The sequence below is a fragment of the Pseudorasbora parva genome, chromosome 11, assembly GCF_024679245.1.
Source record: "Pseudorasbora parva isolate DD20220531a chromosome 11, ASM2467924v1, whole genome shotgun sequence".
Classification (NCBI taxonomy): Eukaryota; Metazoa; Chordata; class Actinopteri; order Cypriniformes; family Gobionidae; genus Pseudorasbora; species Pseudorasbora parva.
In genome coordinates, this window is record NC_090182.1 from 9,669,065 (window position 1) to 9,695,953 (window position 26,889).

At 37.6% G+C, this 26,889-nt stretch overlaps 1 protein-coding gene across 1 annotated transcript in view; it reads right to left on the reverse strand.

Moving 5' to 3' along the window:
- LOC137092639 (gamma-aminobutyric acid receptor subunit alpha-2) overlaps nt 1–26,889 on the reverse strand; it is a 97,559-nt gene that overhangs the window by 26,927 nt on the left and 43,743 nt on the right. The window contains exons 6-7 of the mRNA XM_067456983.1: nt 19,041–19,123; nt 18,784–18,927 (exon numbers count right to left, since the gene is read on the reverse strand). Coding sequence (XP_067313084.1) covers nt 18,784–18,927; nt 19,041–19,123 — 227 coding nt within the window. The remainder of the gene's footprint in view (nt 1–18,783; nt 18,928–19,040; nt 19,124–26,889) is intronic.

Consider the following 26,889-nt stretch of genomic DNA (forward strand, 5'->3'; position numbering starts at 1 on the left):
ACAAGTTACTTGAAAAAGCTAATTGACTGTCATATCACTTTTACCTCAGTCGAAAATCCTTCCATTTACATTTACATTTTATAATTTAGGATGATTACAAATGAGGAGAACAATAGAAGCAATCAGCTTCAACAAGAGGGTCTTAGAGAAGTCTCAGTTAGTCTAGCACAGTACACAGAACAATGTTTTTTATAAACTAAATAAAATAGGTAAGTGTTAGTATTAATTGGCCAGGTGCTGACAAAAAGATGCGTCTTTAGATTTTTTTTGTGTGACGTTTTTCAAATGAAGTTCCCACCTGGGAACAGTCAAGGAAAAGGTCCTCTGAGAGTGATTTCGTGCCTCTTTGTGATGGCACTACGAGGCTTCTTTCACTTGCAGAACACGTCTGGAGCGCGAATAAGTCTGAACTAGCGAGTTTAGGTATATTCGTGCAGACCCAGAGGTAGTCTGGTAGGCAGGCATCAATGCCTTGAAATTTATAAGAGCGGCTACTGACAGCCTGTGCAAACTAATGACGAGAGGTGCGACGTGAGCTTTTTTCGGCACATTGAATACCACCCCTTGCTGCTGCATTCTGTATCAGTTACAAAGGCTTGATGCCTGCTAAGAGAGCATTACAATAGTCCGGCCTGGAAAGAACAAGAGCTTGGTCCAGGAGTTGTGTGGCCTGCTCTGATAGGAAGACGTGAATCTCCAGGACCGGACCGTTGTAGTAATTCAGTTTGTGACGCTTAACTGACCATCAATCACAACTCCAAGGTTCCTGGCTGTCCTGGAAGGAGTTACGGTTGACGAACCTAGCTGTATTGAGCAGTTGTGATGAAGTGCTGGTTGTGATTAAATGTCTGTCAGACAGTCTGCAATGCAAATAGCTACCGTCAGATCATCTGGTTGGAATGAGAACTAGAGATGAGTGTCATCAGCATAGTGATAAGAAAAGCCATGTTTCTGAATGACAGATCCTAATGATGACATGTAGATGGAGAAGAGAAGTGGTCCAAGCATCCATCAAAGTTAACTACTTCTACAAAGGACTGACACATTATTACACATCGACATCTTCTGAAAGCGTACAGAATCTCCTGATCAAAACACATGAAAAAAAGATGCAGAAACAAGCAATATTGTATGTAATCATATGCAAAATAACACAATCAGCAACATTAAACAGCCTCAAAACTGAATGTTACTGAATGAAATGCTACAGGAAGAGCTATAGGACTGTGAAGCTTTGGGGATTTTGAGGAAATCGATTTACTCCATCTGAGTTCTGATCATGGTTCTGAATCCCATCTGAATGTAGTATTTGAGCAAATAGTTTAGAAAATCACGTTTTTATCAATGTTGCTTGTTTCTATGAAACTTACCAACATTCAAGTGCTGAAAACAAAATATGAATGCATGAAGCTAGAATAAAAAAGGCCTTTTCTGTTTAAAAGCAGGGAGTCTTTTCTTTCTTCTGATATATTGCATGTTCACATATTCATATGACAATTTCTGTTGGGGAGTATCAACATAAAGTGTTTTCAGATATTACCAGATATTAAGCAGATACTACTAATACTCTAATAAATGTTAGTTGACATGTAGTGGCAAAGTTACTTACATAAAGTGGACAATCAAAATAAAGTGTTGGCAAATCTAATTTTGGATCCTGATGGAAAATCACAAGAAAAGATTGAGTAAAATGGGGCCAGGTGAAGAAGCGGCTCTCTGTAAATAGAACATCAAAAAGAAAAAGAAAAAAGAAGATTATGAAGCGCATATTACGATTGAGGATATTCTGAAAGAGCTTATGCCTAAAAGCAGAGGAGGGAAAGATGAATGTAATTATAAGCGGGAACCTCTTTGAGGGAAGCCACAATTACACCTCATCTCATGAAACCTCGGATGAAAAGATCAGGTCAGTCTGAAGTAAAATGACACAAAGAAAAAAAAATCCTCGCCATCATCAGAGGTTTTTAACCTCTTATCACAGAGCATTATTCCAAATGCTCGCAGAGACACAGAAATGTGGCAAGCTGCCTGGAAACGGAGAATCTCTGCCGGCAAGTGGCCCACGAGACAGCGAGAGAAAGAGAGGGAAGGCATAACCAAAGGATGGAGGAAGACATTGGTTGCCCATGGCAACAGAAGAGAGAAATCTATGTTGGATGTTGGTGGAGGATGCCGTACTGGTGCCATTTGGCAGAGAGGGGAAACTCCTTGTCCTTTCTGCAGAGGAAGCACTGACGGATTTTAGCCAGTTCTAATCCTGTAAATCCAACTCTTTCCTTTCCTTGTTCAAGTGCACACGGCACCCTCTCTGAGACGTTTCCTCCTTTCATGAGCTTTGGTTCGCTCAGCACAGCGCTGCGCTGGGGAAAATAAGCCACGATGAGGATGAGCAACGTCTGCTTTAATTTAATTAACAGCAGTCCACTAAAAAACAGCATGATGAAATGTAAATGTGCATAGAGTGACAGTTCAGGAGTGTGTGTGTGTGTGTGTGTGTGTGTGTGTGTGTGTGTGTGTGTGTGTGTGTGTGTGTGGAAGAACTATTGGATTCTGTGGATTCTCTACTGAATAATAATATTTAAAAGAGAAATAAGATTGTCTCTACTGTGGAGAAAGACAACAGCTGTCTGCGTGCTGCCTACACAGGCCAGATTTGAAAGTATCATCATGTCTGTTCATTGGAATAAAGCTGAAAGAAAAATGAAATATTAATATCAGATGAAAAACTTTCAAAGACTGGAAAATAAATTTAACTAGAAATGTTAAATGGAAATACATAAAAACTAAAACAGAAAATTAATCAAACCTAAATAGTAATATAAAAAATATATATATAAAAATTAAGCTAAAATAAAATATAAATATTTATAACAACTTTTAGATCAAGCTCTAAAAACAACCCAGACTCATTGGAAATACGTGACTCTGCCTACATTTTTGCAACACCCTAATTATGTACATCCAGGTACATTTACCTGCACTTTTTGGGTGAAACCTCCACCGGAGGCGCTAAGTGGTAATATTTTTTCTCCATTCCCAGACTGATCTCATGAAATGCCGTATATATGACACGCCAATTCGAATACCATTTTGGCGTGCTATCAAGACGCATAATCGGTTTTTAGCGTGTTTTTTTTTTATTCTATCCCCCTACACTGCCCCTACCCCTAAACCTACCCATCACACACACACAGCCCCTAAACCTAGCCATCACAAGAAACATTCTGCATGTTTACATTTTCAAAAAAACTATTGGACACACACACATATTCAGACACATTTTGAAAGCGTAACTCAATCCCTTCCCTAAACCTACCCACGTGTGTATTATTAAAAAAAAAACAGGATATAACAGGCAGATACAACTGCATACATAATTTATTCAGAAAGTACAAATATTCCAAGTGTTCCGAGGCCAAACGATTGATTTGTGTGAAGAAAATCCCCAAAAGCGTTCAGTAACGTCGAAATCCATCCGCCAAAGATTAATAATAAATTTCCAATATTGCCGCTGGAAGAAACGTCACGTCAGCTTTGACAGCATTGGCTGTTGCGTGTCTCGTGACCAAATGCGTCATTACGTCAGCTTTGATTGTAAAATGCCATTGGCTCTCGTGTGTCTCGTGAACGATCGCGTCACTTTCCGTGTGTATCATTTGAATCAGAAATATGAATGAACGAGTGCGTGTGTGTGTTCTGTTCGCAAAGGAGCATTATCATCATTTCAACAAATAAAACATAAAGATCATCTCTGTTCTTCACATGAAGATATCGTATGACTTCAAAAGACTTGGAATGCAACATGAGTTAATACTTTTATACATTTTTTTGGTCAGTTTTTGCAATAAATAAACGTGACTGTACATTTATTTGCCTGTTACTGTTACGTGTTTTATATTGTTGAGAGTTGGTAGGTTTAGGGTAGGAGTGGAGTTAGTTACTCCAAAATATAAAATTAGGCTATATATATATATATATATATATATATATATATATATATGAGATCCGTCATGATGTCATGTTGCGCATCTGGAATGGAGAAAAAATATTACCACTTAGTGCCTCCGGTGGACGTTTTACCCCAAAATTGAAGATAAACGTACCTGGAGGTACATAATTCGGGTGTTGCAAAAATATAGGCAGAGTCACGTACACTGAAAAAAATGACTTTGTGGTATGGTAAAATCTATTACATTAATTCATGTAATTATTACATTGTAAAATCAAGTTTAAGTTGGAACTATATATCTTAAGTAAAATGTACACAGTCTATTCATGTAATAACTTAACTGAGAAAAAAGAGTAAATTTTATCATATATTTACAAATAATATTTAATGTTTTATAGTCACAGCACATTCACCTAAAATATTAAGTAAATTTTATTCTGAAAAGCAAAGTGCATTTGAAAATGCGCACAGATTTTTCGCAAAGATCCAACTTCAGTGGTGGCAGAGACGGTCATTTTGGGATGTTGCTTTTATTTGGCTGACTTATTCTCAATAAGTTTTAACTTTTCACTGAACGTGAGTTTTAATCACAATAACGGTAGCCAACACTACATAAGTTCTTATTGAGAATTAATAGAGTTTTTTTATGTCACCATTATGGCGATTAGTGTTTTCTTTAGTTGGGCAGTTTGGCGACTTTTTAGTGTTAGTGTTTCTCTCACTGCTGAGTTTGCTATGGCAAGAGAAGCAGAGAAAACATGATCAGATGCTTTTGGCCGCTTGATGATCAGAATATGATCATTGTGTAGTGGCTTAATTCATCAATCTTATACGTGAATATGAGCAATATACTATTAACCTTGTTTTATTCTAGAAAAGATCCAGCACAGTTTTAACCAGAAAAGTTGAATATATTTTATAACAGACTGTACACTAAGCACTTTGAACACCTGAAAGCTTTTCTCACACACAGATATCAAGATTCAGCCTAAGAATCTCAACAATGGTGACATGCTTCATGCCACAATGCATTCTGGGAGCATCATGCAAAACTAAGAAATATCAGCAATATTCACTTGGGTTTGTAATTGGATGCAATGGTAATCTGAGTGAAAGTTACAATCTATAGATGAGTATTGCCAGTGCAATTTACTTGTGTATTTTACATAAAAAATAAGTGGTTCTAGTAAGTAAATATTACTTAGAATAGCCCGAGTAAAGATTACAAGCCCTTTCTGTGTGGAAAAAGTTTCCTAGCTTTTTTTAAGTAAATGTCACTCCAAATTTTTTTCAGTGTATTTCCAATGAGCCTGGGTTGCCTAAAAAAATATTTAAAAATTATTTTGAAATTCTGAATCTAAAATCAAGGAGATGGCAATCCCAAAATCTATCGCAACAGACTTACAAAAACAATCTGATATGGTGGATGTATTGAGCAAAATGTTAATAATAGTTAATACAGTTAAAATATGTAAAATATACGATAAAGTCTAATTAAACATCCCCTATTTGTGCTAGGCATTATACATATTGGTGTGTGTTGTTAGCTTTTTAACCAATGTGAACATCTAGTGGACTCAATTGTGAGCATTGGTGTTTAGCTATGTGTAGAGTTTCAAATCAGTTGATTATGAAGTTCTATTTTAGTTATTAAGCTTACAGTATATAAGCAAGGTAGCTCACGCTAGGTTTTAGAGCAGAGCGTGTGTGTGTGTGTGTGTGTGTGTGTGTGTGTGTGTGTGTGTGTGTGTGTGGCCAATCAGAGCTGCTGTCTGTGCACCGTGAAGATGTTAATTAAAGCATGAAGATGATGATCGGTCACAGGAGGTCACAGGAGATGCTGTGATTCTCTCTGGAAAGCAGAGATTCCAGAACACACACTGGCTCGGTTCCAAACCCTAGTGAGCTTCTGTGCTGTCTACTATCTACACGAGCATCAGCTTTATAAAACAGCATCATAATCGAAATCAAACCCCAAGAGTGGCTGAACTAAACTGCTCTACAAATACAGCAAGTCCATTAACGCTCACTCAGGCATGCCACACAAATAGAGGGAAGTTGAATAGAATAGAATAGAATAGAATAGAATAGAATAGAATAGAATAGAATAGAATAGAATAGAATAGAATAGAATAGAATAGAATAGAATAGAATAGAATAGAATAGAATAGAATAGAATAGAATAGAATAGCTGGGAATGATGCCTAAAAATGTTGTCTAAGTAGGCAGCTCCCTAGGGTTTGGAATGGAGCTTATACAGCAACACTAAACTTGACACAAAGATTCTCATTAAGGAGTCTGACCTTACCCTGACCTGAAGACCAACACAGGTAATAACAAGAGAAAGACTATCATTTTTTCACACATCATTTAATGAAGACAAAGCAATAGCCCTCTGAGACACAACTATATTTAAGGTCTTCTGAGAGAGACGTGATGCAGCAATAAAACTTAATTTAAACTGCTGAAAACGGCCTTCAACCTAGCACAATGGTATCTTCTGAAAAGCCTCTTACCCAAACAAACACAAACTGCATTTAATGAATAAGACATGCACTATAAAAAAATCTTACATAGTAGTTTTCAGTTAGCCTATCTAAAAATATTTGAGAAGAAAAATGACTTAAGACATTAAGTCTTGTTTTCTGAAAATAAATCAATCAATCAAAATTAATTATTTAATGCTTAAAGTAAAAACCAAATGTCATTGGGTTTAGACTTATCATATTTATATATTCTTATGTATATTTTGATATACAGTACTTTACTTTAAGGGGGTTTATTAAGCATTTATGAATTTTGCTGTAGTGTGCCAGTAGGAAATGTCAGTTTACATTTCCAACATTAATTTTGCCAATAATTGCAATAATCCAGTGAGATTTCTGTGTGCACAAGGAGTCTGACAACAGCCAGTATCTGATCTCACCATCATAAAGTCTGTGATACATGAATTTACAGGAAAAACTGAGACAGACTAAATTCAGAAGAACTGTGGCATTGCCTCCAAGATGCTTGAAGAAACCTTCCTGGAAGACAGTACTGAGAAACGTTTTAGGCACTTTTTGTAACAATTTTGTAAAATAATCATCCAGTTGTTTTCTACAGGTTGTAACTTAATTCCTGAGTCTCTCCATTAGTTTCCAACTCCACTTTGTCAGTAGCAGTGTTCAGTACATATTTTCAGTAGTTATTTAGTTTAACATGTTCAATTTCTGATATTTTGGCTGCGTGAAATTCTCCAGTTTTGTTGTTGCCAGAATTGTAAAGGCTCCGCCCTCTTCCATGAAGTTGGCTGGAAGCAGAAGCTTATTTACATTTAATGGGACACAAATAAAAACTGTGTTTTTTGCTTACAGACAAATAGGGGGAAATTTGACAAACTATAATAAATTATCTGTGGGGTATTTTGAGCTGACACTTCACAGACACTTTTTGAGGACACCAGAGAATTATTACAAGAAATCTTGTGAAATGGGGCATAATAGTTCCCTTTAAGTCATTGCGTTTCTCAAGTAAATTCATCTTGATATTAGAATTTTTATATTTGTGCTGGAAAAAAAGATAAAATACTGAGCTTTTTTGCAGTGTGAAAATGGCAAATTATTCGGGTTTAAACTATTTCAGATTATTTTTCCATTCCTAAATGTCACAATAACCCTCTGCAATCGGGAGTCCAAATATATAATTGTATTTTCTAAAAAATGCAAAAATCCCATTTTATTGTAGCGGATGTTATGTTGAATACAGTGAACCATGGCGATCATTATATTCATGGCAGAATTTGTGAGTGGAAAGACTGAACGCTTCTTCAGAGGGGAAACCCTTTTCAGAGCAGCCATGGGTGAACAGATGGGGCGAGTGCATTTGCTATTACAACAATTGGGCGCTGGATGTGAAAATAATAACTTTTGTGCTGAAACTAGCAAAAAACTCTTGCGACGCCTGGCATCTGCCATCACTTTGCGCCGGATCTATGATAGGGCTCTGTTTTTTGACTCAATTTTACAAAACCCTTTATATCTTAAGTGATAACATAATGGTTTCTTTTATAACAGTTTTTTTTTTATAGTGTGGACGGAGTGTGGAGTTTTTTAGTGTGGAAGGAGAGCATTTTAAAATGATCCAAATTAATGTAGACAGTTTATGGAATAATGTGGACACAATCTTTTCATGTCTACATTTTTTTTTTTGGCCAGAATAAGTTGCAATGAGGACTAGACTTTATGCTGATAGTCAAATGTCTGCTTACGCTGGCCTACACATACATATAAGCGCTGGAAACGATGATAGATTTGCACCTCTAATTACTGCTAGTGAGCATGTATCGCCCTCTCCCACCACAACCGTGATGCTGATCGCCATGGTGATGGCTGCCTGGGATCCAGATGTCTCAGCTTCTAAGCATGATGTCACTGACAGTATGCCAGCACCATTTGATCTTTCCCATTCTCTCTTTATATGTCTCTCTTTTCCCATTTTTTCACAGTGGAAACCACGCCTCTTTGAAGCTATCGTCATCATGCATGTTTGCCAGTAATGATCTCACAAAAACACACAGATCTCAACGTGCGACTGACATGACAGACATAAAAGGGTGAATAGAAATGAGAGAGGGGTAATTTTGTGACAGTTAAACAAAAGAATAGAAAATAAAAGGAAACTTGTCACTTTCTCACCCCCGTATCATTCTGAATATGTACCATTTTCTGTGGTGCTTTGTGGCATTTTGTTCATTCGTCTACATTTTACCATCAGGATTTAAAAGTACATTAGGGTGAGAAAATAATAACAGAATTAGCATTATTGGGCAAACTAGACCTTTAACAATCGCTGTGTATGGGTAAATCTAATGAAAAGGTCATGGTCACATTTCAAAACAAAACCTTCATTAAATATGTATGTGTGAATACATTTACTATACTGTTTTTATACTGTTTATATATATATATATATATATATATATATATATATATATATATATATATATAGAGAGAGAGAGAGAGAGAGAGAGAGAGAGAGAGAGAGAGAGAGAGAGAGAGAGAGAGAGAGAGAGAGAGAGAGAGAGAGAGAGAGAGAGAGAGAGAGAGGCCTAACACAGATCCTTGAGGCACTCAATAATTTACTGACATTATCTTCTATGTTTCCCTGTTTAAATAGACAAAATAGTAACCACCTTAATGCCTGTCCCATACGGTGTAATTTTGTAGTCGAACTAAGAGTATTTTATAATATATATAATAAGAGAGAAAATAAGGGGAATGAATAAGTATTTGAACACCCAGCTATTTTGCAACTTCTTTGGATCATCCAAATGGTCATTGGCAAACTTAAGATGAGTCTGGACATGTGCTGGCTTAAGCAGGGGAACCTTCCGTGCCATGCATGATTTCAAACCATGATGTCTTAGTGTATTAGTGTACCAACAGTAACCTTGGAAATGGTGGTCCCAGCTCTTTTCAGGTCATTGACCATCTCCTCCAGTGTAGTTCTGGGCTGATTTCTCACCTTTCTTAGGATCATTGAGACCCCACGAGGTGAGATCTGTCATCGAGCCCTAGTGAGGAAGATTGACAGTCATGTTTAGCTTCTACCAATTTCTAATGATTGCTCCAACAGTGGACCTTTTTTTCACCAAGCTGCTTGTCAATTTCCCCATAGCCCTTTCCAGCCTTGTGGAGGTGTACAATTTTGTCTCTAGTGTCTTTGGACAGCTCTTTGGTCTTGGCCATGTTAGTAGTTGTATTTTTACTTACTGTATAGGGTGGACATGTGTCTTTATGCAGCTAACGACCTCAAACAGGTGCATCTAATTTAGGACAATAAATGGAGTGGCGGTGGACATTTTAAAGGCAGACTAACTGGTATTTGAGGGTCAGAATTATAGCTGATAGGTGTAAAAAATATGCATTTGCAGCTGTATCATACAAATAAATAGTTAAAAAAAATCATACATTGGAATTTCTGGATTTTTTCCCCCCGATTATTTCTCTCACAGAGGACATGAACCTATGATGACAATTTCAGACCCCTCCATGATTTCTAAGTGGGAATATTTCAAATACTTATTTTCCCCAACTGTATTAAATTATGAGGGGGAAATGTGCTTAAATATCATGAAAATAATGTCATAATGCAGCAGACATAAGGAATAATTCACGTAAAATTATAATGGGCATTCCAAACTTTATGTAGTCTATTTAGTCCAGTGGAACATAAAGGAAAAGTGTTTTTCTTTTTCTTCAATGGGTGAATTGGGTCCGAATATGTTAACTTTAAAATATATCTTTTTTAATGAACCATTCCTTTAAGATCTGCTGCATTGTGACATTTTCACGATAATTAAGCACAATTCCCCCCATTATTTTCATTACTGTAATGTGGCTGCATGTTTGTGTGTGTGTGTGTGTGTGTGTGTGTGTGTGTGTGTGTGTGTGTGTGTGTGTGTGTGTGTGTGTGTGTGTAGGTGTGTGTGTGTGTGTGTGTGTGTGTGTGTGTTTGTGTGTGTGTGTGTGTGTGTGTGTGTGTTTGTGTAATTCTCATTATTCTCAAGATTAGAATCTCATTAAAGAAACACACAAAATCTTAATAGTCCTAAAAATAGGCTATGTGTTCTTTAAGCAAAATAATATTTAATTTTTTTAAATGTGATTTAAGGGGTGAAATAAGATCAGGGAAAAAAATGTGTTCATTGATGTTCCGTACTGGCTCTGAGTGTGTATCCACATGTTATCTTAAATCCATTATCACGAAAGTGATAAGCCAGAATAACACATGGGCGTCACATACCCTAGCATCGTGTTTAAGTGCTCACCTGACACTCCGCCTCTCAACTACACTTGGGTTTTGCAAACACACCCCTTCATTGTATCATTAATCAATGTGCAAACACACACAGCGAGATACACATATCTGAAGTGGCTTCACTCTAAGTGGTTTCTGAGCCTGTGGCCTCAAGGAAGAAAGGTATTAAAAAATCATTCAGATATGGTGGACACTCAAGTGTGCAAAATGTAGTGCACACTCAAGTGTGTGGCAGATGACCCAATTTTCTCTGAGATGCTGTTGTAATGAATGATTAATATCACGTCACATGATGGGGACCCCAGGAGAAGAGGACAATAGGCTCATGCATGTGTGTTTTAATGCACACATTTGTGTGTGTTTGTTTGAGGGAGCCGCCGGTACCGGTCGGAGTAGATCCTCTTACAAATGGGGGATGGAAACAGCACTTAACAAATTGGTCTGAAGAAAAAGAAAACCAAACTTGCAGGACATTTCTCTGCCTCTGGAATTTTGTCACTGACAATACAACTCATTCCCAAGCACCAAGCAGCTTTACATAGAAGGTCCTAATATACCCCCTCCTAATACCCCCCCCCCCCCCCCCCAAAAAAAAAAAACAAAAACAAAAAAAAACACAAAAAACACAAAAAAACATGTCTTTATCTTTCAGGGTAAAAAAAGGATTTAAATAGCTTTGCCGCAATATACTGTTAGGCAATATCTTGACTACTGAGAACTGTGTTGTGATAAATTTTTAAGTATGTGCTGTGCACTTTCCTCTCAATAACAAAATAAAAACACAGCAAAAATGACAGCGGTGAGAAAACAGGAGTTAAGAAAGCATTTGATCATAGCAACGTATGGATATTTTTGCCCCAGCCCTGCCTTTCCCCACTCCAGTAAAGTCACATCACGTTTATACATTACACTGCTTTAAAGCAAGCAGCTTAATAGTTGTAGTATTAAATATAAATAATAATTATTATTTTTAAATATAATTAAACCTTTGGTTTCTAGTATAAAGCGGCTCTCTAGTGTGTTCATATTTTTACTCAATGACTTCTGACCTCGAATGACTTAACAGAAGAAATGAACCAGAGTAACTTATTAAGTAATTGCCACAAACCCACAAACCAATGGTAGTTCAAAGTTGTTTACCAGCCAGAGCAAACTTTTACAGAAAGTTCACTTTAACAAGCTGTTTCTCCTGAAACAAACTCCAAACTAAATTTGTTTTGCAGTAATCTTGTAGAGATTTGAAATAACATCACAACAATTTCGCTTCAAGTACACCAAGGCCTTTACAATCTCCTGTAAGACTGCGAGAAAGATGGAAATCTTAGATCATTTCAGATTTACACCAGAAACGTATGCAGAAGTTTAGCTTGATTACCAAATTGTAAATAAACTCCAATAATCAAGGTGCTGATAGTTTCCTTCGAGTGTCTGTGGTATTAAGATATGCTATAATTCAGGTAATTATAAACATGTCAACAGTCAATTTAATTTGAACTAACTTGCTCAGCAAGCTTCTTTTCAGACTGCTAGGAAATGAAAGTAGTCAACCTAAAACTAGAAAACTGACAGTAAAAGATTAGACAATTTGATATAGCGTATCTGCTTGCAATGCTGAGAATGCAATTGATTCAAAACATTTTAATATTGTGTAAGAGATCAGCTCAGGCTGGGTTTACCCAGTCTAGAATCAAAACAGCACTTATTAAAATGACAAATTACTTTCATCTAGATTCTGACCTAGTGTTAATTGTGTCCCCAGATAGCAAAATTGCTCTGGCCCAGATCCGGCCCACACTTTACACTTTCATCTGGCCCACTACCCGCGTGGAATGATGGCACTTGGGGGGTCCGCTCCCGTTTGCCAGATTTAGGCCGCAATCAAGCCATAGCAACGCCGCATGTCAGCCATGAACAAAACGCATGAAGCAGAACTGGCCCACATCTGGCCCAGATAGCAAAATTGCTCTGGCCCAGATCCGGCCCACACTTGACACTTTCATCTGGCCCACTACCCGCGTGGAATGATGGCAATTGGGCGGTCCGCTCCCGTTTGCCAGATTTAGGCCGCAATCAAGCCATAGCAACGCCACATGTCAGCCATGAACAAAACGCATGAAGCAGAACTGGCCCACATCTGGCCCAGATAGCAAAATTGCTCTGGCCCAGATCCGGCCCACACTTGACACTTTCATCTGGCCCACTACCCGCGTGGAATGATGGCACTTGGGCGGTCCGCTCCCGTTTGCCAGATTTAGGCCGCAATCAAGCCATAGCAACGCCACATGTCAGCCATGAACAAAACGCATGAAGCAGAACTGGCCCACATCTGGCCCAGATAGCAAAATTGCTCTGGCCCAGATCCGGCCCACACTTGACACTTTCATCTGGCCCACTACCCGCGTGGAATGATGGCACTTGGGCGGTCCACTCCCGTTTGTCAGATTTAGGCCACAATCAAGCCATAGCAATGCCGCATGTCAGCCATGAACAAAACGCATGAAGCAGAACTGGCCCACATCTGGCCCAGATAGCAAAATTGCTCTGGCCCAGATCCGGCCCACACTTGACACTTTCATCTGGCCCACTACCCGCGTGGAATGATGGCACTTGGGCGGTCCACTCCCGTTTGTCAGATTTAGGCCACAATCAAGCCATAACAACGCCGCATGTCAGCCATGAACAAAACGCATGAAGCAGAACTGGCCCACATCTGGCCCAGATAGCAAAATTGCTCTGGCCCAGATCCGGCCCACACTTGACACTTTCATCTGGCCCACTACCCGCGTGGAATGATGGCACTTGGGCGGTCCACTCCCGTTTGTCAGATTTAGGCCACAATCAAACCATAGCAATGCCGCATGTCAGCCATGAACAAAACGCATGAAGCAGAACTGGCCCACATCTGGCCCAGATAGCAAAATTGCTCTGGCCCAGATCCGGCCCACACTTGACACTTTCATCTGGCCCACTACCCGCATGGAATGATGGCACTTGGGCGGTCCACTCCCGTTTGTCAGATTTAGGCCACAATCAAGCCATAACAACGCCGCATGTCAGCCATGAACAAAACGCATGAAGCAGAACTGGCCCACATCTGGCCCAGATAGCAAAATTGCTCTGGCCCAGATCCGGCCCACACTTGACACTTTCATCTGGCCCACTACCCGCGTGGAATGATGGCACTTGGGCGGTCCACTCCCGTTTGTCAGATTTAGGCCACAATCAAGCCATAGCAATGCCGCATGTCAGCCATGAACAAAACGCATGAAGCAGAACTGGCCCACATCTGGCCCAGATAGCAAAATTGCTCTGGCCCAGATCCGGCCCACACTTGACACTTTCATCTGGCCCACTACCCGCGTGGAATGATGGCACTTGGGCGGTCCACTCCCGTTTGTCAGATTTAGGCCACAATCAAGCCATAGCAATGCCGCATGTCAGCCATGAACAAAACGCATGAGGCAGAACTGGCCCACATCTTAATCTTGTTCTAAATGTCCTTGTTAGTTTTAGTCATATTTAGTCATTCACATATCTTTTTAGTTAGCCAAGTTTTAGTCGACTAAAAGTCTCGTCGTTTTAGTCAAAAGAAAACTCTTAGTCAAATACTTCAAGTTTTAGTAAAAACATTTGAATCTTTTTTACATAAATTATTTCTGGGAATATTTCTAATACCATTTCAGTCAAATAGTGTTTCACATGTCAAATATTGGTTAAATGTCATAATTACCAGACAAAATACACTTGATGAATGATTTTTGTTGAATGTAAAATGCAACTTTGTTAAATGTATCAATTTCAATCAGTATGTATATATATATATATATATATATATATATATATATATATATATATATATATATATATATATATATATATATATATATATATATATATATATATATATATATATAATAATAATTATTATTATTATTATTATTGCTATTAACCATGTGACCGCGTGCACCGCAGGGAGATGAACGCAAGTCGCCACTCTGTTTTTACCGTTACAGTCTGACTTTAACTGTTATTCCACATTAGTGCACCAAAACGCTATTTATTGTTTGAATTTCGTATTAAAACGTTACAAATTTGGCATGAGATTTGGCCAGAGTGAAAGCGTGAAACAGGGGCTGAACGTGTGTGCCTCACACCAAATGCGCGACAGGATGGCAGCAGCAGAAGACTGAGGCGAAACCTGAACTTGAGCAACAGCACAAACATTTGGAATATTTTGAAGCCATATAAGCTGAATATTGTCTCTCGTGATGCAAAGTAGACGATTGTTGACGAAAATGAAGACAGATTTTATCTTAGTTTTTATTTTATGCAAAACATTTTAGTCTCGTCCTTTTTCGTCAACAATAATGTATGTTAATTTAGTCTTAGTCAGCGTTTTTGGACATTGGTGCAGTCTCGTCATCGTCTCGTCTTAGTCATGGAAAAAAAAAGATTATTGATGAACATATTTCGTCTGACGAAATAAACTGACCAAGGCTACATCTCAACAGTTTACTTGATCATAGTACTGTGCTTGAGACTATATATGATAAAATACTCTTAGTTCGACTACAAAATTACACCGTATACTGGGACAGGCATTAAGGTGGTTACTATTTTGTCTATTTAAACAGGGAAACATCAAAGATAATGTCAGTAAATTATTGAGTGCCGCAAGGATCTGTGTTAGGCCTCTCTCTCTCTCTCTCTCTCTCTCTCTCTCTCTATACTGTGTATATATATATATATATATATATATATATATATATATATATATATATATATATATATATATATATATATATATATATATATATATATATGAGTGTTAAAGCTATACGATATTGGAGGACCTGTAATTTTCTCCATTAAATTCAGATAAAACCAAGACCAAAAACCTGTTCACAGAATTTCTAAGGATACAATTTGCATTTAGAAGAATGCACTCTGTTGCTTCATCCTCTACAGTAAAAAACACTTGGGTGTTATTCTAGACAGCAACTTGTCTTTTGAAAATCATATTTCATGTTGCAAAAAAAGCTTTCTTCCAACTAAGGAAAATATGATCATATTACACCAATTTTATTATCTCTACACTGGTTACCAATTAAGTTCTGTATCAGTTATAAAGTATTGCTTCTGACCTATAAGCCTTAAACCAATTTACTACTGTGTATTTAACTGATCTTCTATTGCCCTACAATCCATCACGCTCCTTAAGATCACAAAACTCTGTTCGGGGCTCAGACTCACTCGCCCCAGGTTAAATCTAGATTAAAGACGCACCTCTTTAGCCAAGCATTTGCATGCTGCATCTCATAGCCTTGTACTGCAGTTACATCAGATATCAAATTCACATGATTATCTTGGCTTAATGATATGAATGGCAGCTACGCTAATTATTTTCCATTTAATTTTCTATTTTATCTCGGGGTGCCTATCCCAAGGTAACTAGAGATTACGTCAGCTCCAGTTTGGATCCAGCCTCTTAGTAGACTTCAGACGCGCCTCAACACATGTGAAGAGACGGCACCAACTCCTGCGAGGACTTCAGATGACGCAAACTCTGAATCAACAATACACCAATGCTTTCTATATAATCATTTGTTAACATGTATTCAATGAGCTCATAGTTTCTGACTTCAATTAATAAATTGCTTAAATTAATACATTTATAGCTAACTTTGTGATTTGTACATATATGTACATTTCTGAAATGCATAACTTCAGTGCAATTTACCTCTGATAACATATCACTCTAAATTGTAATTGTAAATGCATGCATTTTCTGTAAAGCTGCTTTGAAACGATATTTAAAAATATACATATCCACTGGCATTCAAAAGTTGGGGCCTGTATTGGTTGAGAGATACTGATGTGCATGAAAAAAATCCACAATGTCTGTTTTTAATTTCTAAAATTAAATTTCTGCAAGCTCTCTTTATGCTATCCATTTGTAAAGATGAGTTATGCTTGTGTCATAAATATGAGAGAAAGTGTGTCTTCTGGGTGTTGTTGTTGTACAGTCCCTCTGGATTCTCTGTGCTCAACTGAAGTGGAATTTCTTGTACGTGCTCTGGCCTCGGTCTCACCCCACAATGAAGATGTGTTCGCTTAACTGAGCTACCGAATGCCAACATGCACGAAATGTCACAGCAACCCAAAGAGGTGAGAGAGAGAGAGAGAGAGAGAGAGAGAGAGAGAGAGAGAGAGAGAGAGAGAGAGAGAGAGAGAGAGAGAGAGAGAGAGAGAGAGAGAGAGAGAGAGAGAGAGAGAGAGAGAGAGAGAGAGAGAGAGAGAGCAAACCAGAGGAAGTGACAGGCAGTGTTTGTTGAGTCTTGCCCAGAGATCGTGTTAAAGCACATATAGCAGATGTAGCTGGACAGAACGAATATGCTGTTGATAAACAATGAATGATGAACAAATCTGCAGTGGCATCAGACAATCCTTCAAAATCATCCACATATATCCAACATGTCCATCCAGTCGGTGCGGATTTCTCTTGAGGACAATATCACTCAAAAATGTAACTTCTGTCTACTCACTGTCATGTTGTTTCAAATCCATATGATTGCCTGAGAATTAATCTTATGACAGATTGAATGACTGACAGCCCAAATAGCCAATCATATTTCTGCGCCGAGAAGCTTGTTGCCATTCGATTCCTTTGACTAGCTATGTAATAGATTTAATTCTTTAATTGTTTGTTCTGGCCCCCAAATCCTAAGCCCAAATCCTAAGCCCTTGGATCAGACTTGTCATTCTTTATGACACTGACTTTCGTTAATTTTACACTTCTGTGATTCTGTGATGTCTTCTCCATTAAATAAAAAGACTATACAAATGAAGCTTGTGTGTTTGGACAGTTTTCATTAACAAAATCCAAATTAGGAACATATAGTTTGCATGACTTTGAGCTTCATCATCAGAACAAATTTAGTAGGATATTTCCATAAATTTTTATCTACAGTTAGCATGAAAATCTGTATACACAATTCACATTGTCTTAATTCAAGATACTTGTGTCTCTGATGATTTCATCTTATGTGTGGATTATATGCAAAACAGAAGCAGCTGAATGGATATGTTACAAATAATGTGAGATGCAGCCAAATATACACCGATCAGTAACAACATGACAGGAGAAGTGAATAACACTAATTATCTGTTCATCATGGCACATATAGTGGGTGGGATATATTAGGCAGCAAGTGACAATTTTTTCCTTAAAGTTGATGTGTTACAAGCAGGGAAAATGGGCAAGTGTAAGGATTTAAGAGAGTTTGACAAGGGCCAAATTGTAATGGCTAGATGACAGGGTCAGAGCATCTCCAAAACTGCAGCTCTTGTGGGCTGTTCCCGGTCTGCAGTGGTCAGTATCTATCAAAAGTGCTCCAAGGAAGGAACAGTGGAGAACCGGTGACAGGGTCAAGGGCGGCCAAGGCTCATTGATTCAAATGGGGAGCAAAGGCTGGCCCGTGTGTCCGATCAAACAGACGAGCGTCTGTAACTTAAAATTCTCAAGGAGTTAATGCTGGTTCTGATAGAAAGGTGTCAGAATACACAGTGCATCACAGTTTGTTGTGTATGGGGCTACATAGCCGCAGACCAGTCAGGGTGCTCATGCTGACCCCTGTCCATCGCCATAAGCATCAGAACTGGACCACAGAGCAATAGAATGGCTTTGTTCTTTTGATTTATTGCATGTTCATCAAAATACTTGGGGTCCATGAAAAATGTTTGAAAATGATCTAAAATGCTGGTGGTGGCTGGCAACTTGCAACAGAACTGACAGGTAAAGAGTTAAGTGAATTATTCCAAAATAATCATTTACGTATGGGAACCAACTCATGACTATCATTTTGTTTGACGGACATACTGTAGATGGAGAACCGACCCTTAAAAGTAACTACAGTGGTTAACTACCTGCGGTCATAAGGTGATCTTGAACTTCTTGAAGAATCTTTGGTTTTGTCCATATAAGGAAACTATATTGTGAATGGTGAATCTCAATCTCTAAGTTTCAGACTCACCAGTACTGGATCTGATGGTTTCATTTCCCACAGTTTGTCCCAGTAGGTCATACTGGTTCAGTCTAGAGCTCTCCTCTTCCACCACCACAGAGTTGGATGCGTTCTTCGTCCAGGTGTACGTCACTTCTGTCGTTGTGTAAGCATCTGTAGGAACGATTTCATTAGGGGCACAATTAAAACTTTGCAGATGACTTTTTGACATTTTAAACCAATCAGTACAAGAAAGACGCTTCATGAATCCAGCTGTGAGTACTCACAGCTGCCAAATTTAAGCGGACAGGAGTGGAAGTCCATGGGGAAATCTTCAAGATGCATCGGACACTCAGCATGCACCGTCAACCTTTGATTAACATGCACAAACACAACAAAAGGAGTATATATATGTGGTAATATAATAGTAAATATGAAGCAGCACAACTTTTCAACATTTGTAATAATATGAAATGTTTATTGAGCAGCAATTCAGCATAGAATGATATCTGAATGATCATTTGACACTGAAGACTGGAGTAATGAGGCTGAAAATTTAGCTTTGCTGATACACGGCTATATCAGAAATGTACAATAACAAATATAACACATAAAATAACATTACATATCAATAGTACATTGAGTTTAAAGGTGACCTATTATGCAAAACTCACTTTTACATGGTGTTTGATCATAAATGTGTGTCGGCAGTGTATGTACACAACCACCCGGTTAAAATCTACCCACTTTTTTCATCCCCGTAATTCAGTGTTTTAGAATAAGCCTTTTGCTGTTTCAATGCATTGTGGATGTCACATTCCTTAGGCCCCATCCACGGCTGCTGACGGGCTCTCCCCTATTAGGATAGACCTAACCTGAGTGAGCTGTACACAGTCCACCATGCCTCCTCGCCAGAGCATTTAACAGCAGCATTCAAGTAAGAAATGCATTCATAAAGTTATTCAGTCAAGAACAGTGAGTGACTTTCTGGTTTTCTTTTGTTGTGTGATATTAACAGCATATATAGCAGTAGGTACTGTATATTACTCTGATTTCACTTCAAAACACAGATCTAATATGCACATGCAATTTCTTTACTTGCTTTTTATGTTCACAGACATAACCAACTGTGTTTATGTGAACTTTGTGTGTTTTTGACATAACCTTGAGTGTATTTGACAGTTTAAGAGCAACGAGATGTGAACGACCGCCGTTTGACATCCAGCATTATGTCCGTGTGCTTGAAATGTGTGCACTCAGAAAACGTCTCTGTTACGTCTGTAACCTTAGTTCCCGGAATGGGAACGAGACGCTGCGTCACCGCTCTGGGAATGCCTCTGCATGATTGCGTCGTGAAGCACGTATGTAATCAGTCCAATGGAGAGACGGAACGTCGTAGGCGGGTGACGTCATCGACCAGGAAACTATAAAGCCTGGCGGCAAACACACGCCCCCAGCTTCTGAAAAGTCCTGAAACAAGCCGTTAGAGGGCATGCGGGGAGTATGGACGGGTGACGCAGCGTCTCGTTCCCATTCCGGGAACTAAGGTTACAGACGTCACAGAGACATCTCTGTTCAAGGAACTCGAGCTCTGGGAACGAGAATACCCATATCCCCATAAGAGCAGGGTGCCCGCCTGTTGAATTGTCTAAAGAGCGAGCACCTGAGCCCCAGGAGTAGAATTTATGTCTAGTTCGTAGAACCTGACAAAAGTATCACATACATCCTGCCTCATAACATACATCTTGCAGGGAGGGCCCTGCCAAGAGAGCCTGAGAGGCCGCCATACCCCGGGTATAGTTTTCATTCAACTCAAAAATGGGCATTTACAAAATTATATAATACATTATATGTGTGGAATTTGAGCTGAAACTTCACAAGAAACATTCTGGGGACATAATAGGTCCCCTTTAATTTATCGACATATGATGGTTTCCCCTTTACATCTTTACATCAGTGAATAAGTATGTCTATCTGCCTTCAATATTTGTATGTCATAACAATCTGAAGGAATTTTTGCATGTCATGAGGTTCAGAGTTCTAATCCGCCCTCTTATAATTATTATTTTTTTTTCTAATTAAAGCCATGCTAATTGATGATTGTGTATCAAGAGCGGGGACAAGTTTGTTTGCATTTTGTTTTGTGATTTTACCAGAACGGATAGAGCGCCTCTGAAACAATGTTAAAGCCATAGATTGAGGAGCTTTTCTGTGTGAATAATGTGAAATGTGTGTACGAGCCCCTAGAGAACAGTGTTACCTTCCGCCACTGATAACAGTGGCAACAAACACTCAGCATGATTTCAAAAACAACACATTCCAGTGCCAGACTCTTATTTAACACAAACAAACACAATTAATACTCTGCTATATTCAACTAGAGATGCCTAGTTTATTAGATACATCTTTGCAATAGAATGTTTTAAAAAGTGGTGGGGACATGTCCTTTACGTCCCACCCGTAAATTATATATATATTTTTTATTATACCTTTATTTAACCAGGGAATAAAATCACATTGAGATAGATATCTCATTTACAAGTGAGCCCTGGCCAAGGTAGCAGCACACACAAAATAAATAAATAAATAAAACCAACAACGTATAATTAAATACATAAAACAAAAAAATGACCTTATAGCTTATCGCGTTTGTGAAACTAGTGTAATGACATGCTCTTTGTGATATTCAAAATGCAGCTTAATTGTATATTCTTAATATTATTGTGATTATTTAATATATCGACCATCATAACTAATACATTGCAAAAAAAAAAAAGTCATGATTTATCACTACTTATTAACCATTTGTCAAATCAGCTTAGATAATCAATGTGGTTCAGATAACATACTATTTTGAGTTTCTATATATTAAACCAATATTATTTGTTGTATTAACTCAAATGTTTAATTTCAATGAACTCAAAAATTGAAGGCAACCAGGTAACTTACAATATTTTTTACCGTGTAGTAATCCTAAACATACAAGTTCTGCATTTCCATTTTTCACGTCCATTTCTCTTCTATTTCACTTTCTCAGTCTCTCTCTCAGTTTGTCTGCTTTTTCTTGCCTGCGCTTCACGGCTCAGTCAGGCTCTCATTGATTTGGCAGTGGAGAGGAGCATTTGTGTTCACAGAAAGGGCTGGGAGCGAGAGAGCAGTTTAGAAGAGAGAAAAAAGCAAGAGCAAATTGAGAGGGAACATGTTGGAGAGTGTCATGATGTGTTCTGGAGCGGTATCAGGATGAACAGAGGCAAGGATCATTATGAAAGGCTCTGTTGTTTGGGGTTTTGTGTACATGACACATGACAATATATCACGGCTTCTTGCTCTTCCTGTTTCTTCATCTGCAGATAATTAGGGAGACTGATGATGATGTTTGCAGACTCCTGAATATATCAATTGTATTGCTTTAATAAGTCATTGTCGCTAGTTTTTATAAAAATCAGCGCTTACAAAAGTGAGTGACACATTTCTGAAAAGAGATGAAACATCTTAATTAGTGGCTGAATCGATATGGCCGTGAGGACTCTGGGAGTTGGTGAGGGATGAATTATTCTAATTTTAGGGAGACAAGGGATACAAGGCGATTCAGGGATTTACATGAGGAATTACTCCATTAGCCACCCACAATATGAGCTAAATGGATCATTCAAAAAAATAAATAAATAAATAAATTATGTGAAAATTAAAGCCATTATTCACTGAGAATTCACTGGAGGGCAAATGTCTTCAGTTTGGGTGTGTTTCTTAAACAAACCGATTGCATCTGCAAAGTTACAATGCTCAAAGTTTAAAGCAAAGAGAGATATTTTCTTTTAAAGAAATCACATTTTAAGAAATACAACAAACAGCTGGTAGTTTACAATTTACATAAACCCTGCCCACGGGAACATGCAACAAAGGTGTGTAAGGCCATGAAGAGAAGAGGAAGAGTTGCTGTAGTAGAACTATACCTATTCTAATTCATGCAACATATCTTCTCTGTCTCTGAAGGCATCTTATAACAGGTCCCACACAAGCGATTTATGTTATCATGGCAGAATATGCTCTGATAAAAAAAAAAAAAAAAATATATATATATATATATATATATATATATATATATATATATATATATATATATATATATATATAGCAATACAACACTTTTGTATCATTTAAAGATTTTAGACAGTACACAAATGAACAGTCTTAATAGATGTTCCATTAGTACTAGTTTGAATAGTAAAGGAGAAAGATTTTTTTGTTTTTTAAACGAACACTTATGAATGTCATAAGTCATAAGCTTTTAAGGATAATGTTTTACAGGGTAGAATTTGTGTATTATCTTTATATATATATATATATATATATATATATATATATATATATATATATATATATATATATATATATATATATATATATATATATATATATATATATATATATTTATTTATTTATTTATTTTTTGACTTAATGAGTCTTATAAAAATAAAAATAAAAACTTTTCCAATCAAGGTTATTAACACATTTTAGTCCAATAAACATTAGATCAAGATTTGGTGACAACCTCTTTTAGAAATAACGAGCAAATAGATTTGTTATTGTTTTTGGACTGTAAAAAAAACAAATTTTACCACAAGCTGTGTCAGAGTGGTTAATTATGGGCATATCTACATCTCTGCATAAGGAAATTATACCACAATTGATTCCAGAGAAGTTGCACTCGTAAATCAGTTTCCAAGCCAATAAAGCTTGAGCATGACAGTTTCCCTGGTAATCTGTCAATCTTACAGTCACACATTAGAAAAAAAGAAAGGCCCACGAGTTGATCAAAAATAAAATTTGGAAATAAAATTCCAAAAAGAAGATTTTTCAAATTACATTTTAACCAAATCATAACAAGGGTATTATTTAAAGTACAGAAATCAAGAAAATCAAGGCCACTACTTTTAAGCAAATGTATAAAAACAAATTTACTGCACATGATTTCTCCATAGAAAATTAAATGATTTTGACAGTATTATTCTCTACATGTATCGATGAAGCAAAATAGGTTATTCTAGAAATTCCTTCTTCTTTTGACAGAAGAACCTCTACTGTCACGGAATGACTTAATGACAATCAAGTGCAGTAAGAAAGGTGATGTATGTACAAAAATAAAACAAACTCAAAACAAAACCCACGAGGGTGAATAAAAAACATAATATGTATAACACAATACAAAACTGAAACAAACCAGAGATCACAGGGAACCGGGAGACATAGACAAAACAACAATCTGACAAAGACTAACAAACACAAGGCAGACTGATCTCATGAAATGGCGTATGTATGAAATGCCAATTCATATGCCATTTTGGCGTGCTATGAAAACGCATAATCGCTTTTTAGCGTGTTTATCAACGCCGTTTCATTCTACCCCCCTACACTGCCCCTACCCCTAAACCTACCCATCACACACACACACATGCACAGACACAGCCCTTAAACCTACCAATCACACACACAGCCCCTAAACCTACTCATCTCTAAACCTACCCATAAGAATCATTCTGCATTTTTACATTTTCTAAAAAACAATCTAGTATGTTTATAAATCCATTTACCTTACACACACACACACACAAACACACACACACACACACACACACACACACACACACACACACACACACACACACACACACACACACACACATTCAGACACATTTTGAACGCGTAACTCAAACGCTTCCCTAAACCTACCCATTTGTGTATTATACAAAACAGGATATAACAGGCAGATACGACTGCAGGCACAATTTATTCAGAAAGTACAAAGATTCCAAGTGTTCCCAGGCCAAACGATTGATTTTTGTGATCAGAACGTTGAGTCCATCCGCCAAAGATTAATAATACATTTCAAATATTGCCGCCGGAAGAAACGTCATGTCAGCTTTGACAGCATTGGCTGTCATGTGTCTCGTGACCAAATGCGTCATTACGTCAGCTTTGATTGTAAAATGCCATTGGCTGTCGTGTGTCTCGTGACCGATCGCATCATTCTAAACTTGTCGTCTGTACTCTGAATCATTTGAATCAGAAATATTAACGAGTGCGTTCGTGTTCTGTTCACAAAGGGGCGCGATCATCATTTCAACGACTAAAACATTAAGATCAACTCTGTTCTTCACATGAAGATATCGTATGACTTCTGGAGACTTGGAATTCAACACGAGTTAATTTTATACTGTTTTTTAGTACGTTTTTGCAATAAATACATGTGACTGTACATTTATGTGCCTGTTATGTGTTTTATATTGTTGAGAGTAATATGCGTACAGATAACACGCCACTTGGCTTTAGAAGGTGGCGTGTATGTTTACGCAAAGTTATGATGTCATGTCGCACAAGGAGACTATTCTCTTGTTAAGTTGTGACGTAAGGAACGGCGTTTCTGGGTCCAAGCCTCAACTCGTTTCACTTGAGAATGCCATTGATGCCCGTTTATGAGCGCTATTTTTTCATATTAAACATCAAACATTTAAAAAAGTTAAACATTTGAAATACTTACAGTCTACACAACAGTCTCAATGGTCACAGCGTTACAGACATTAATATTTTAACGATTTATAAAAGATGAATCACTGTCTGGCCATCTGGAATTTTGGTATGGAGAAAAAGGTTATTATTATAACTTTTTTTTGTAGTATTACACCATATTGTGTGTGTATATTAGCACTGTTTGTAGTTTTTCTTGTGGTATAAGATAGAGTGGTTGGACCCGGAAGCGCTGCCGTGTGCCGTCAACCTTAACAACTGGATAAAGGGAAGAAATCAAGAGGGAACAGGTGGGAGAAATCAAACACTAATCAGATAACAAGGGGGAGGGATCTGACAGAGAAACAAGCACATGCCCAAAATAACAAAACACCCATGTGCTACACAAGACAGGACAGGGATGTGACATTTACATCAAAGGGACAAGTCCCTGAGTAACCAAATATAAAATTTGCTTTTTATCTTTTCAGCAAACTATCTTGTTCACTTTTTGAGACAACAATGCCTAAATAATTAACAGCTTTTTTAAAGGGATACTTCACTGCCTTTTCATATTAAACTATGTTATTATTCTCTTAACTAAAACAAGTTGATACATACCTCTCTCTTCTCAGTGCACGCACTTAATCTCTCTGACGCGTGATGATCTGATAGCATTTAGCTTAGCTCCCTAAGCCCAGTTCATTCACTATGGAACCAAACAGAGATCAAGTTAGAAGTACCAAACACCTCCACGTTTCCCCTATTTTAATACAGTTACACGAATAGTTGAACGATAAAGTATGGTGACAAAATAAAACGTGGCACGTTTCTAATCGGATTAAAAAGGAGAACTATAATGTATTAATCTGATTAGAGAAGTACCACGTTTTATTTTGTCATCATACTTGATCATTCAACTATTCGTGTAACTGTATTTAAATAGGGGAAACGTGGAGGTGTTTGGTACTTCTAACTTGATCTCTGTTTGGTTCCATTGTGAATGAACTGGGCTTAGTGGGCTAAGCTAAATGCTATCAGATCATCACCGCGCGTCAGAGAGATTAAGTGCACGCACTGAGACGAGAGAGGTATGTATCAACTCGTTTAAGTTAAGGGAATAACATAGTTTAATATGAAAAAGCAGTGAAGTAACCCTTTAACAGGGATACCATCCACAGATACAAGGGAGAAGTTTTTCAAATCTAATATTTCACTTTTTTTTTTTTTTTTATTAAGGTACCTGAAGCATTTGAAAACAACAAAATAATTTGAATTACCTGATGAGCCTAAGTTTTTTTTTTTTTTTTTTTTTTTTTTTTTTAAACAAGGATGTGTAATCCGCTGGTTGACTATTTAAAATACTTCTACCAGCAATATGAATTCTTTCTAGCTTACGATCCTTAATAAAATGACAGAAAACCCTTGCTACAATACGAAAGAGATATACAGAGACTGGACAGCCTTGTCGGATTCCTTTTTCTGAAAGAAATATCCATGTTGTACCATCTCCTAAGTACGGAGCCCCGCACATGACATGCAGTAAAAATCTAGTAGGCTAAATCTTGCGCACAATTTACTATTTTGTTCCCTCGATTTATAAATCCTGCGCACGTTTTACTAATTTGTTCC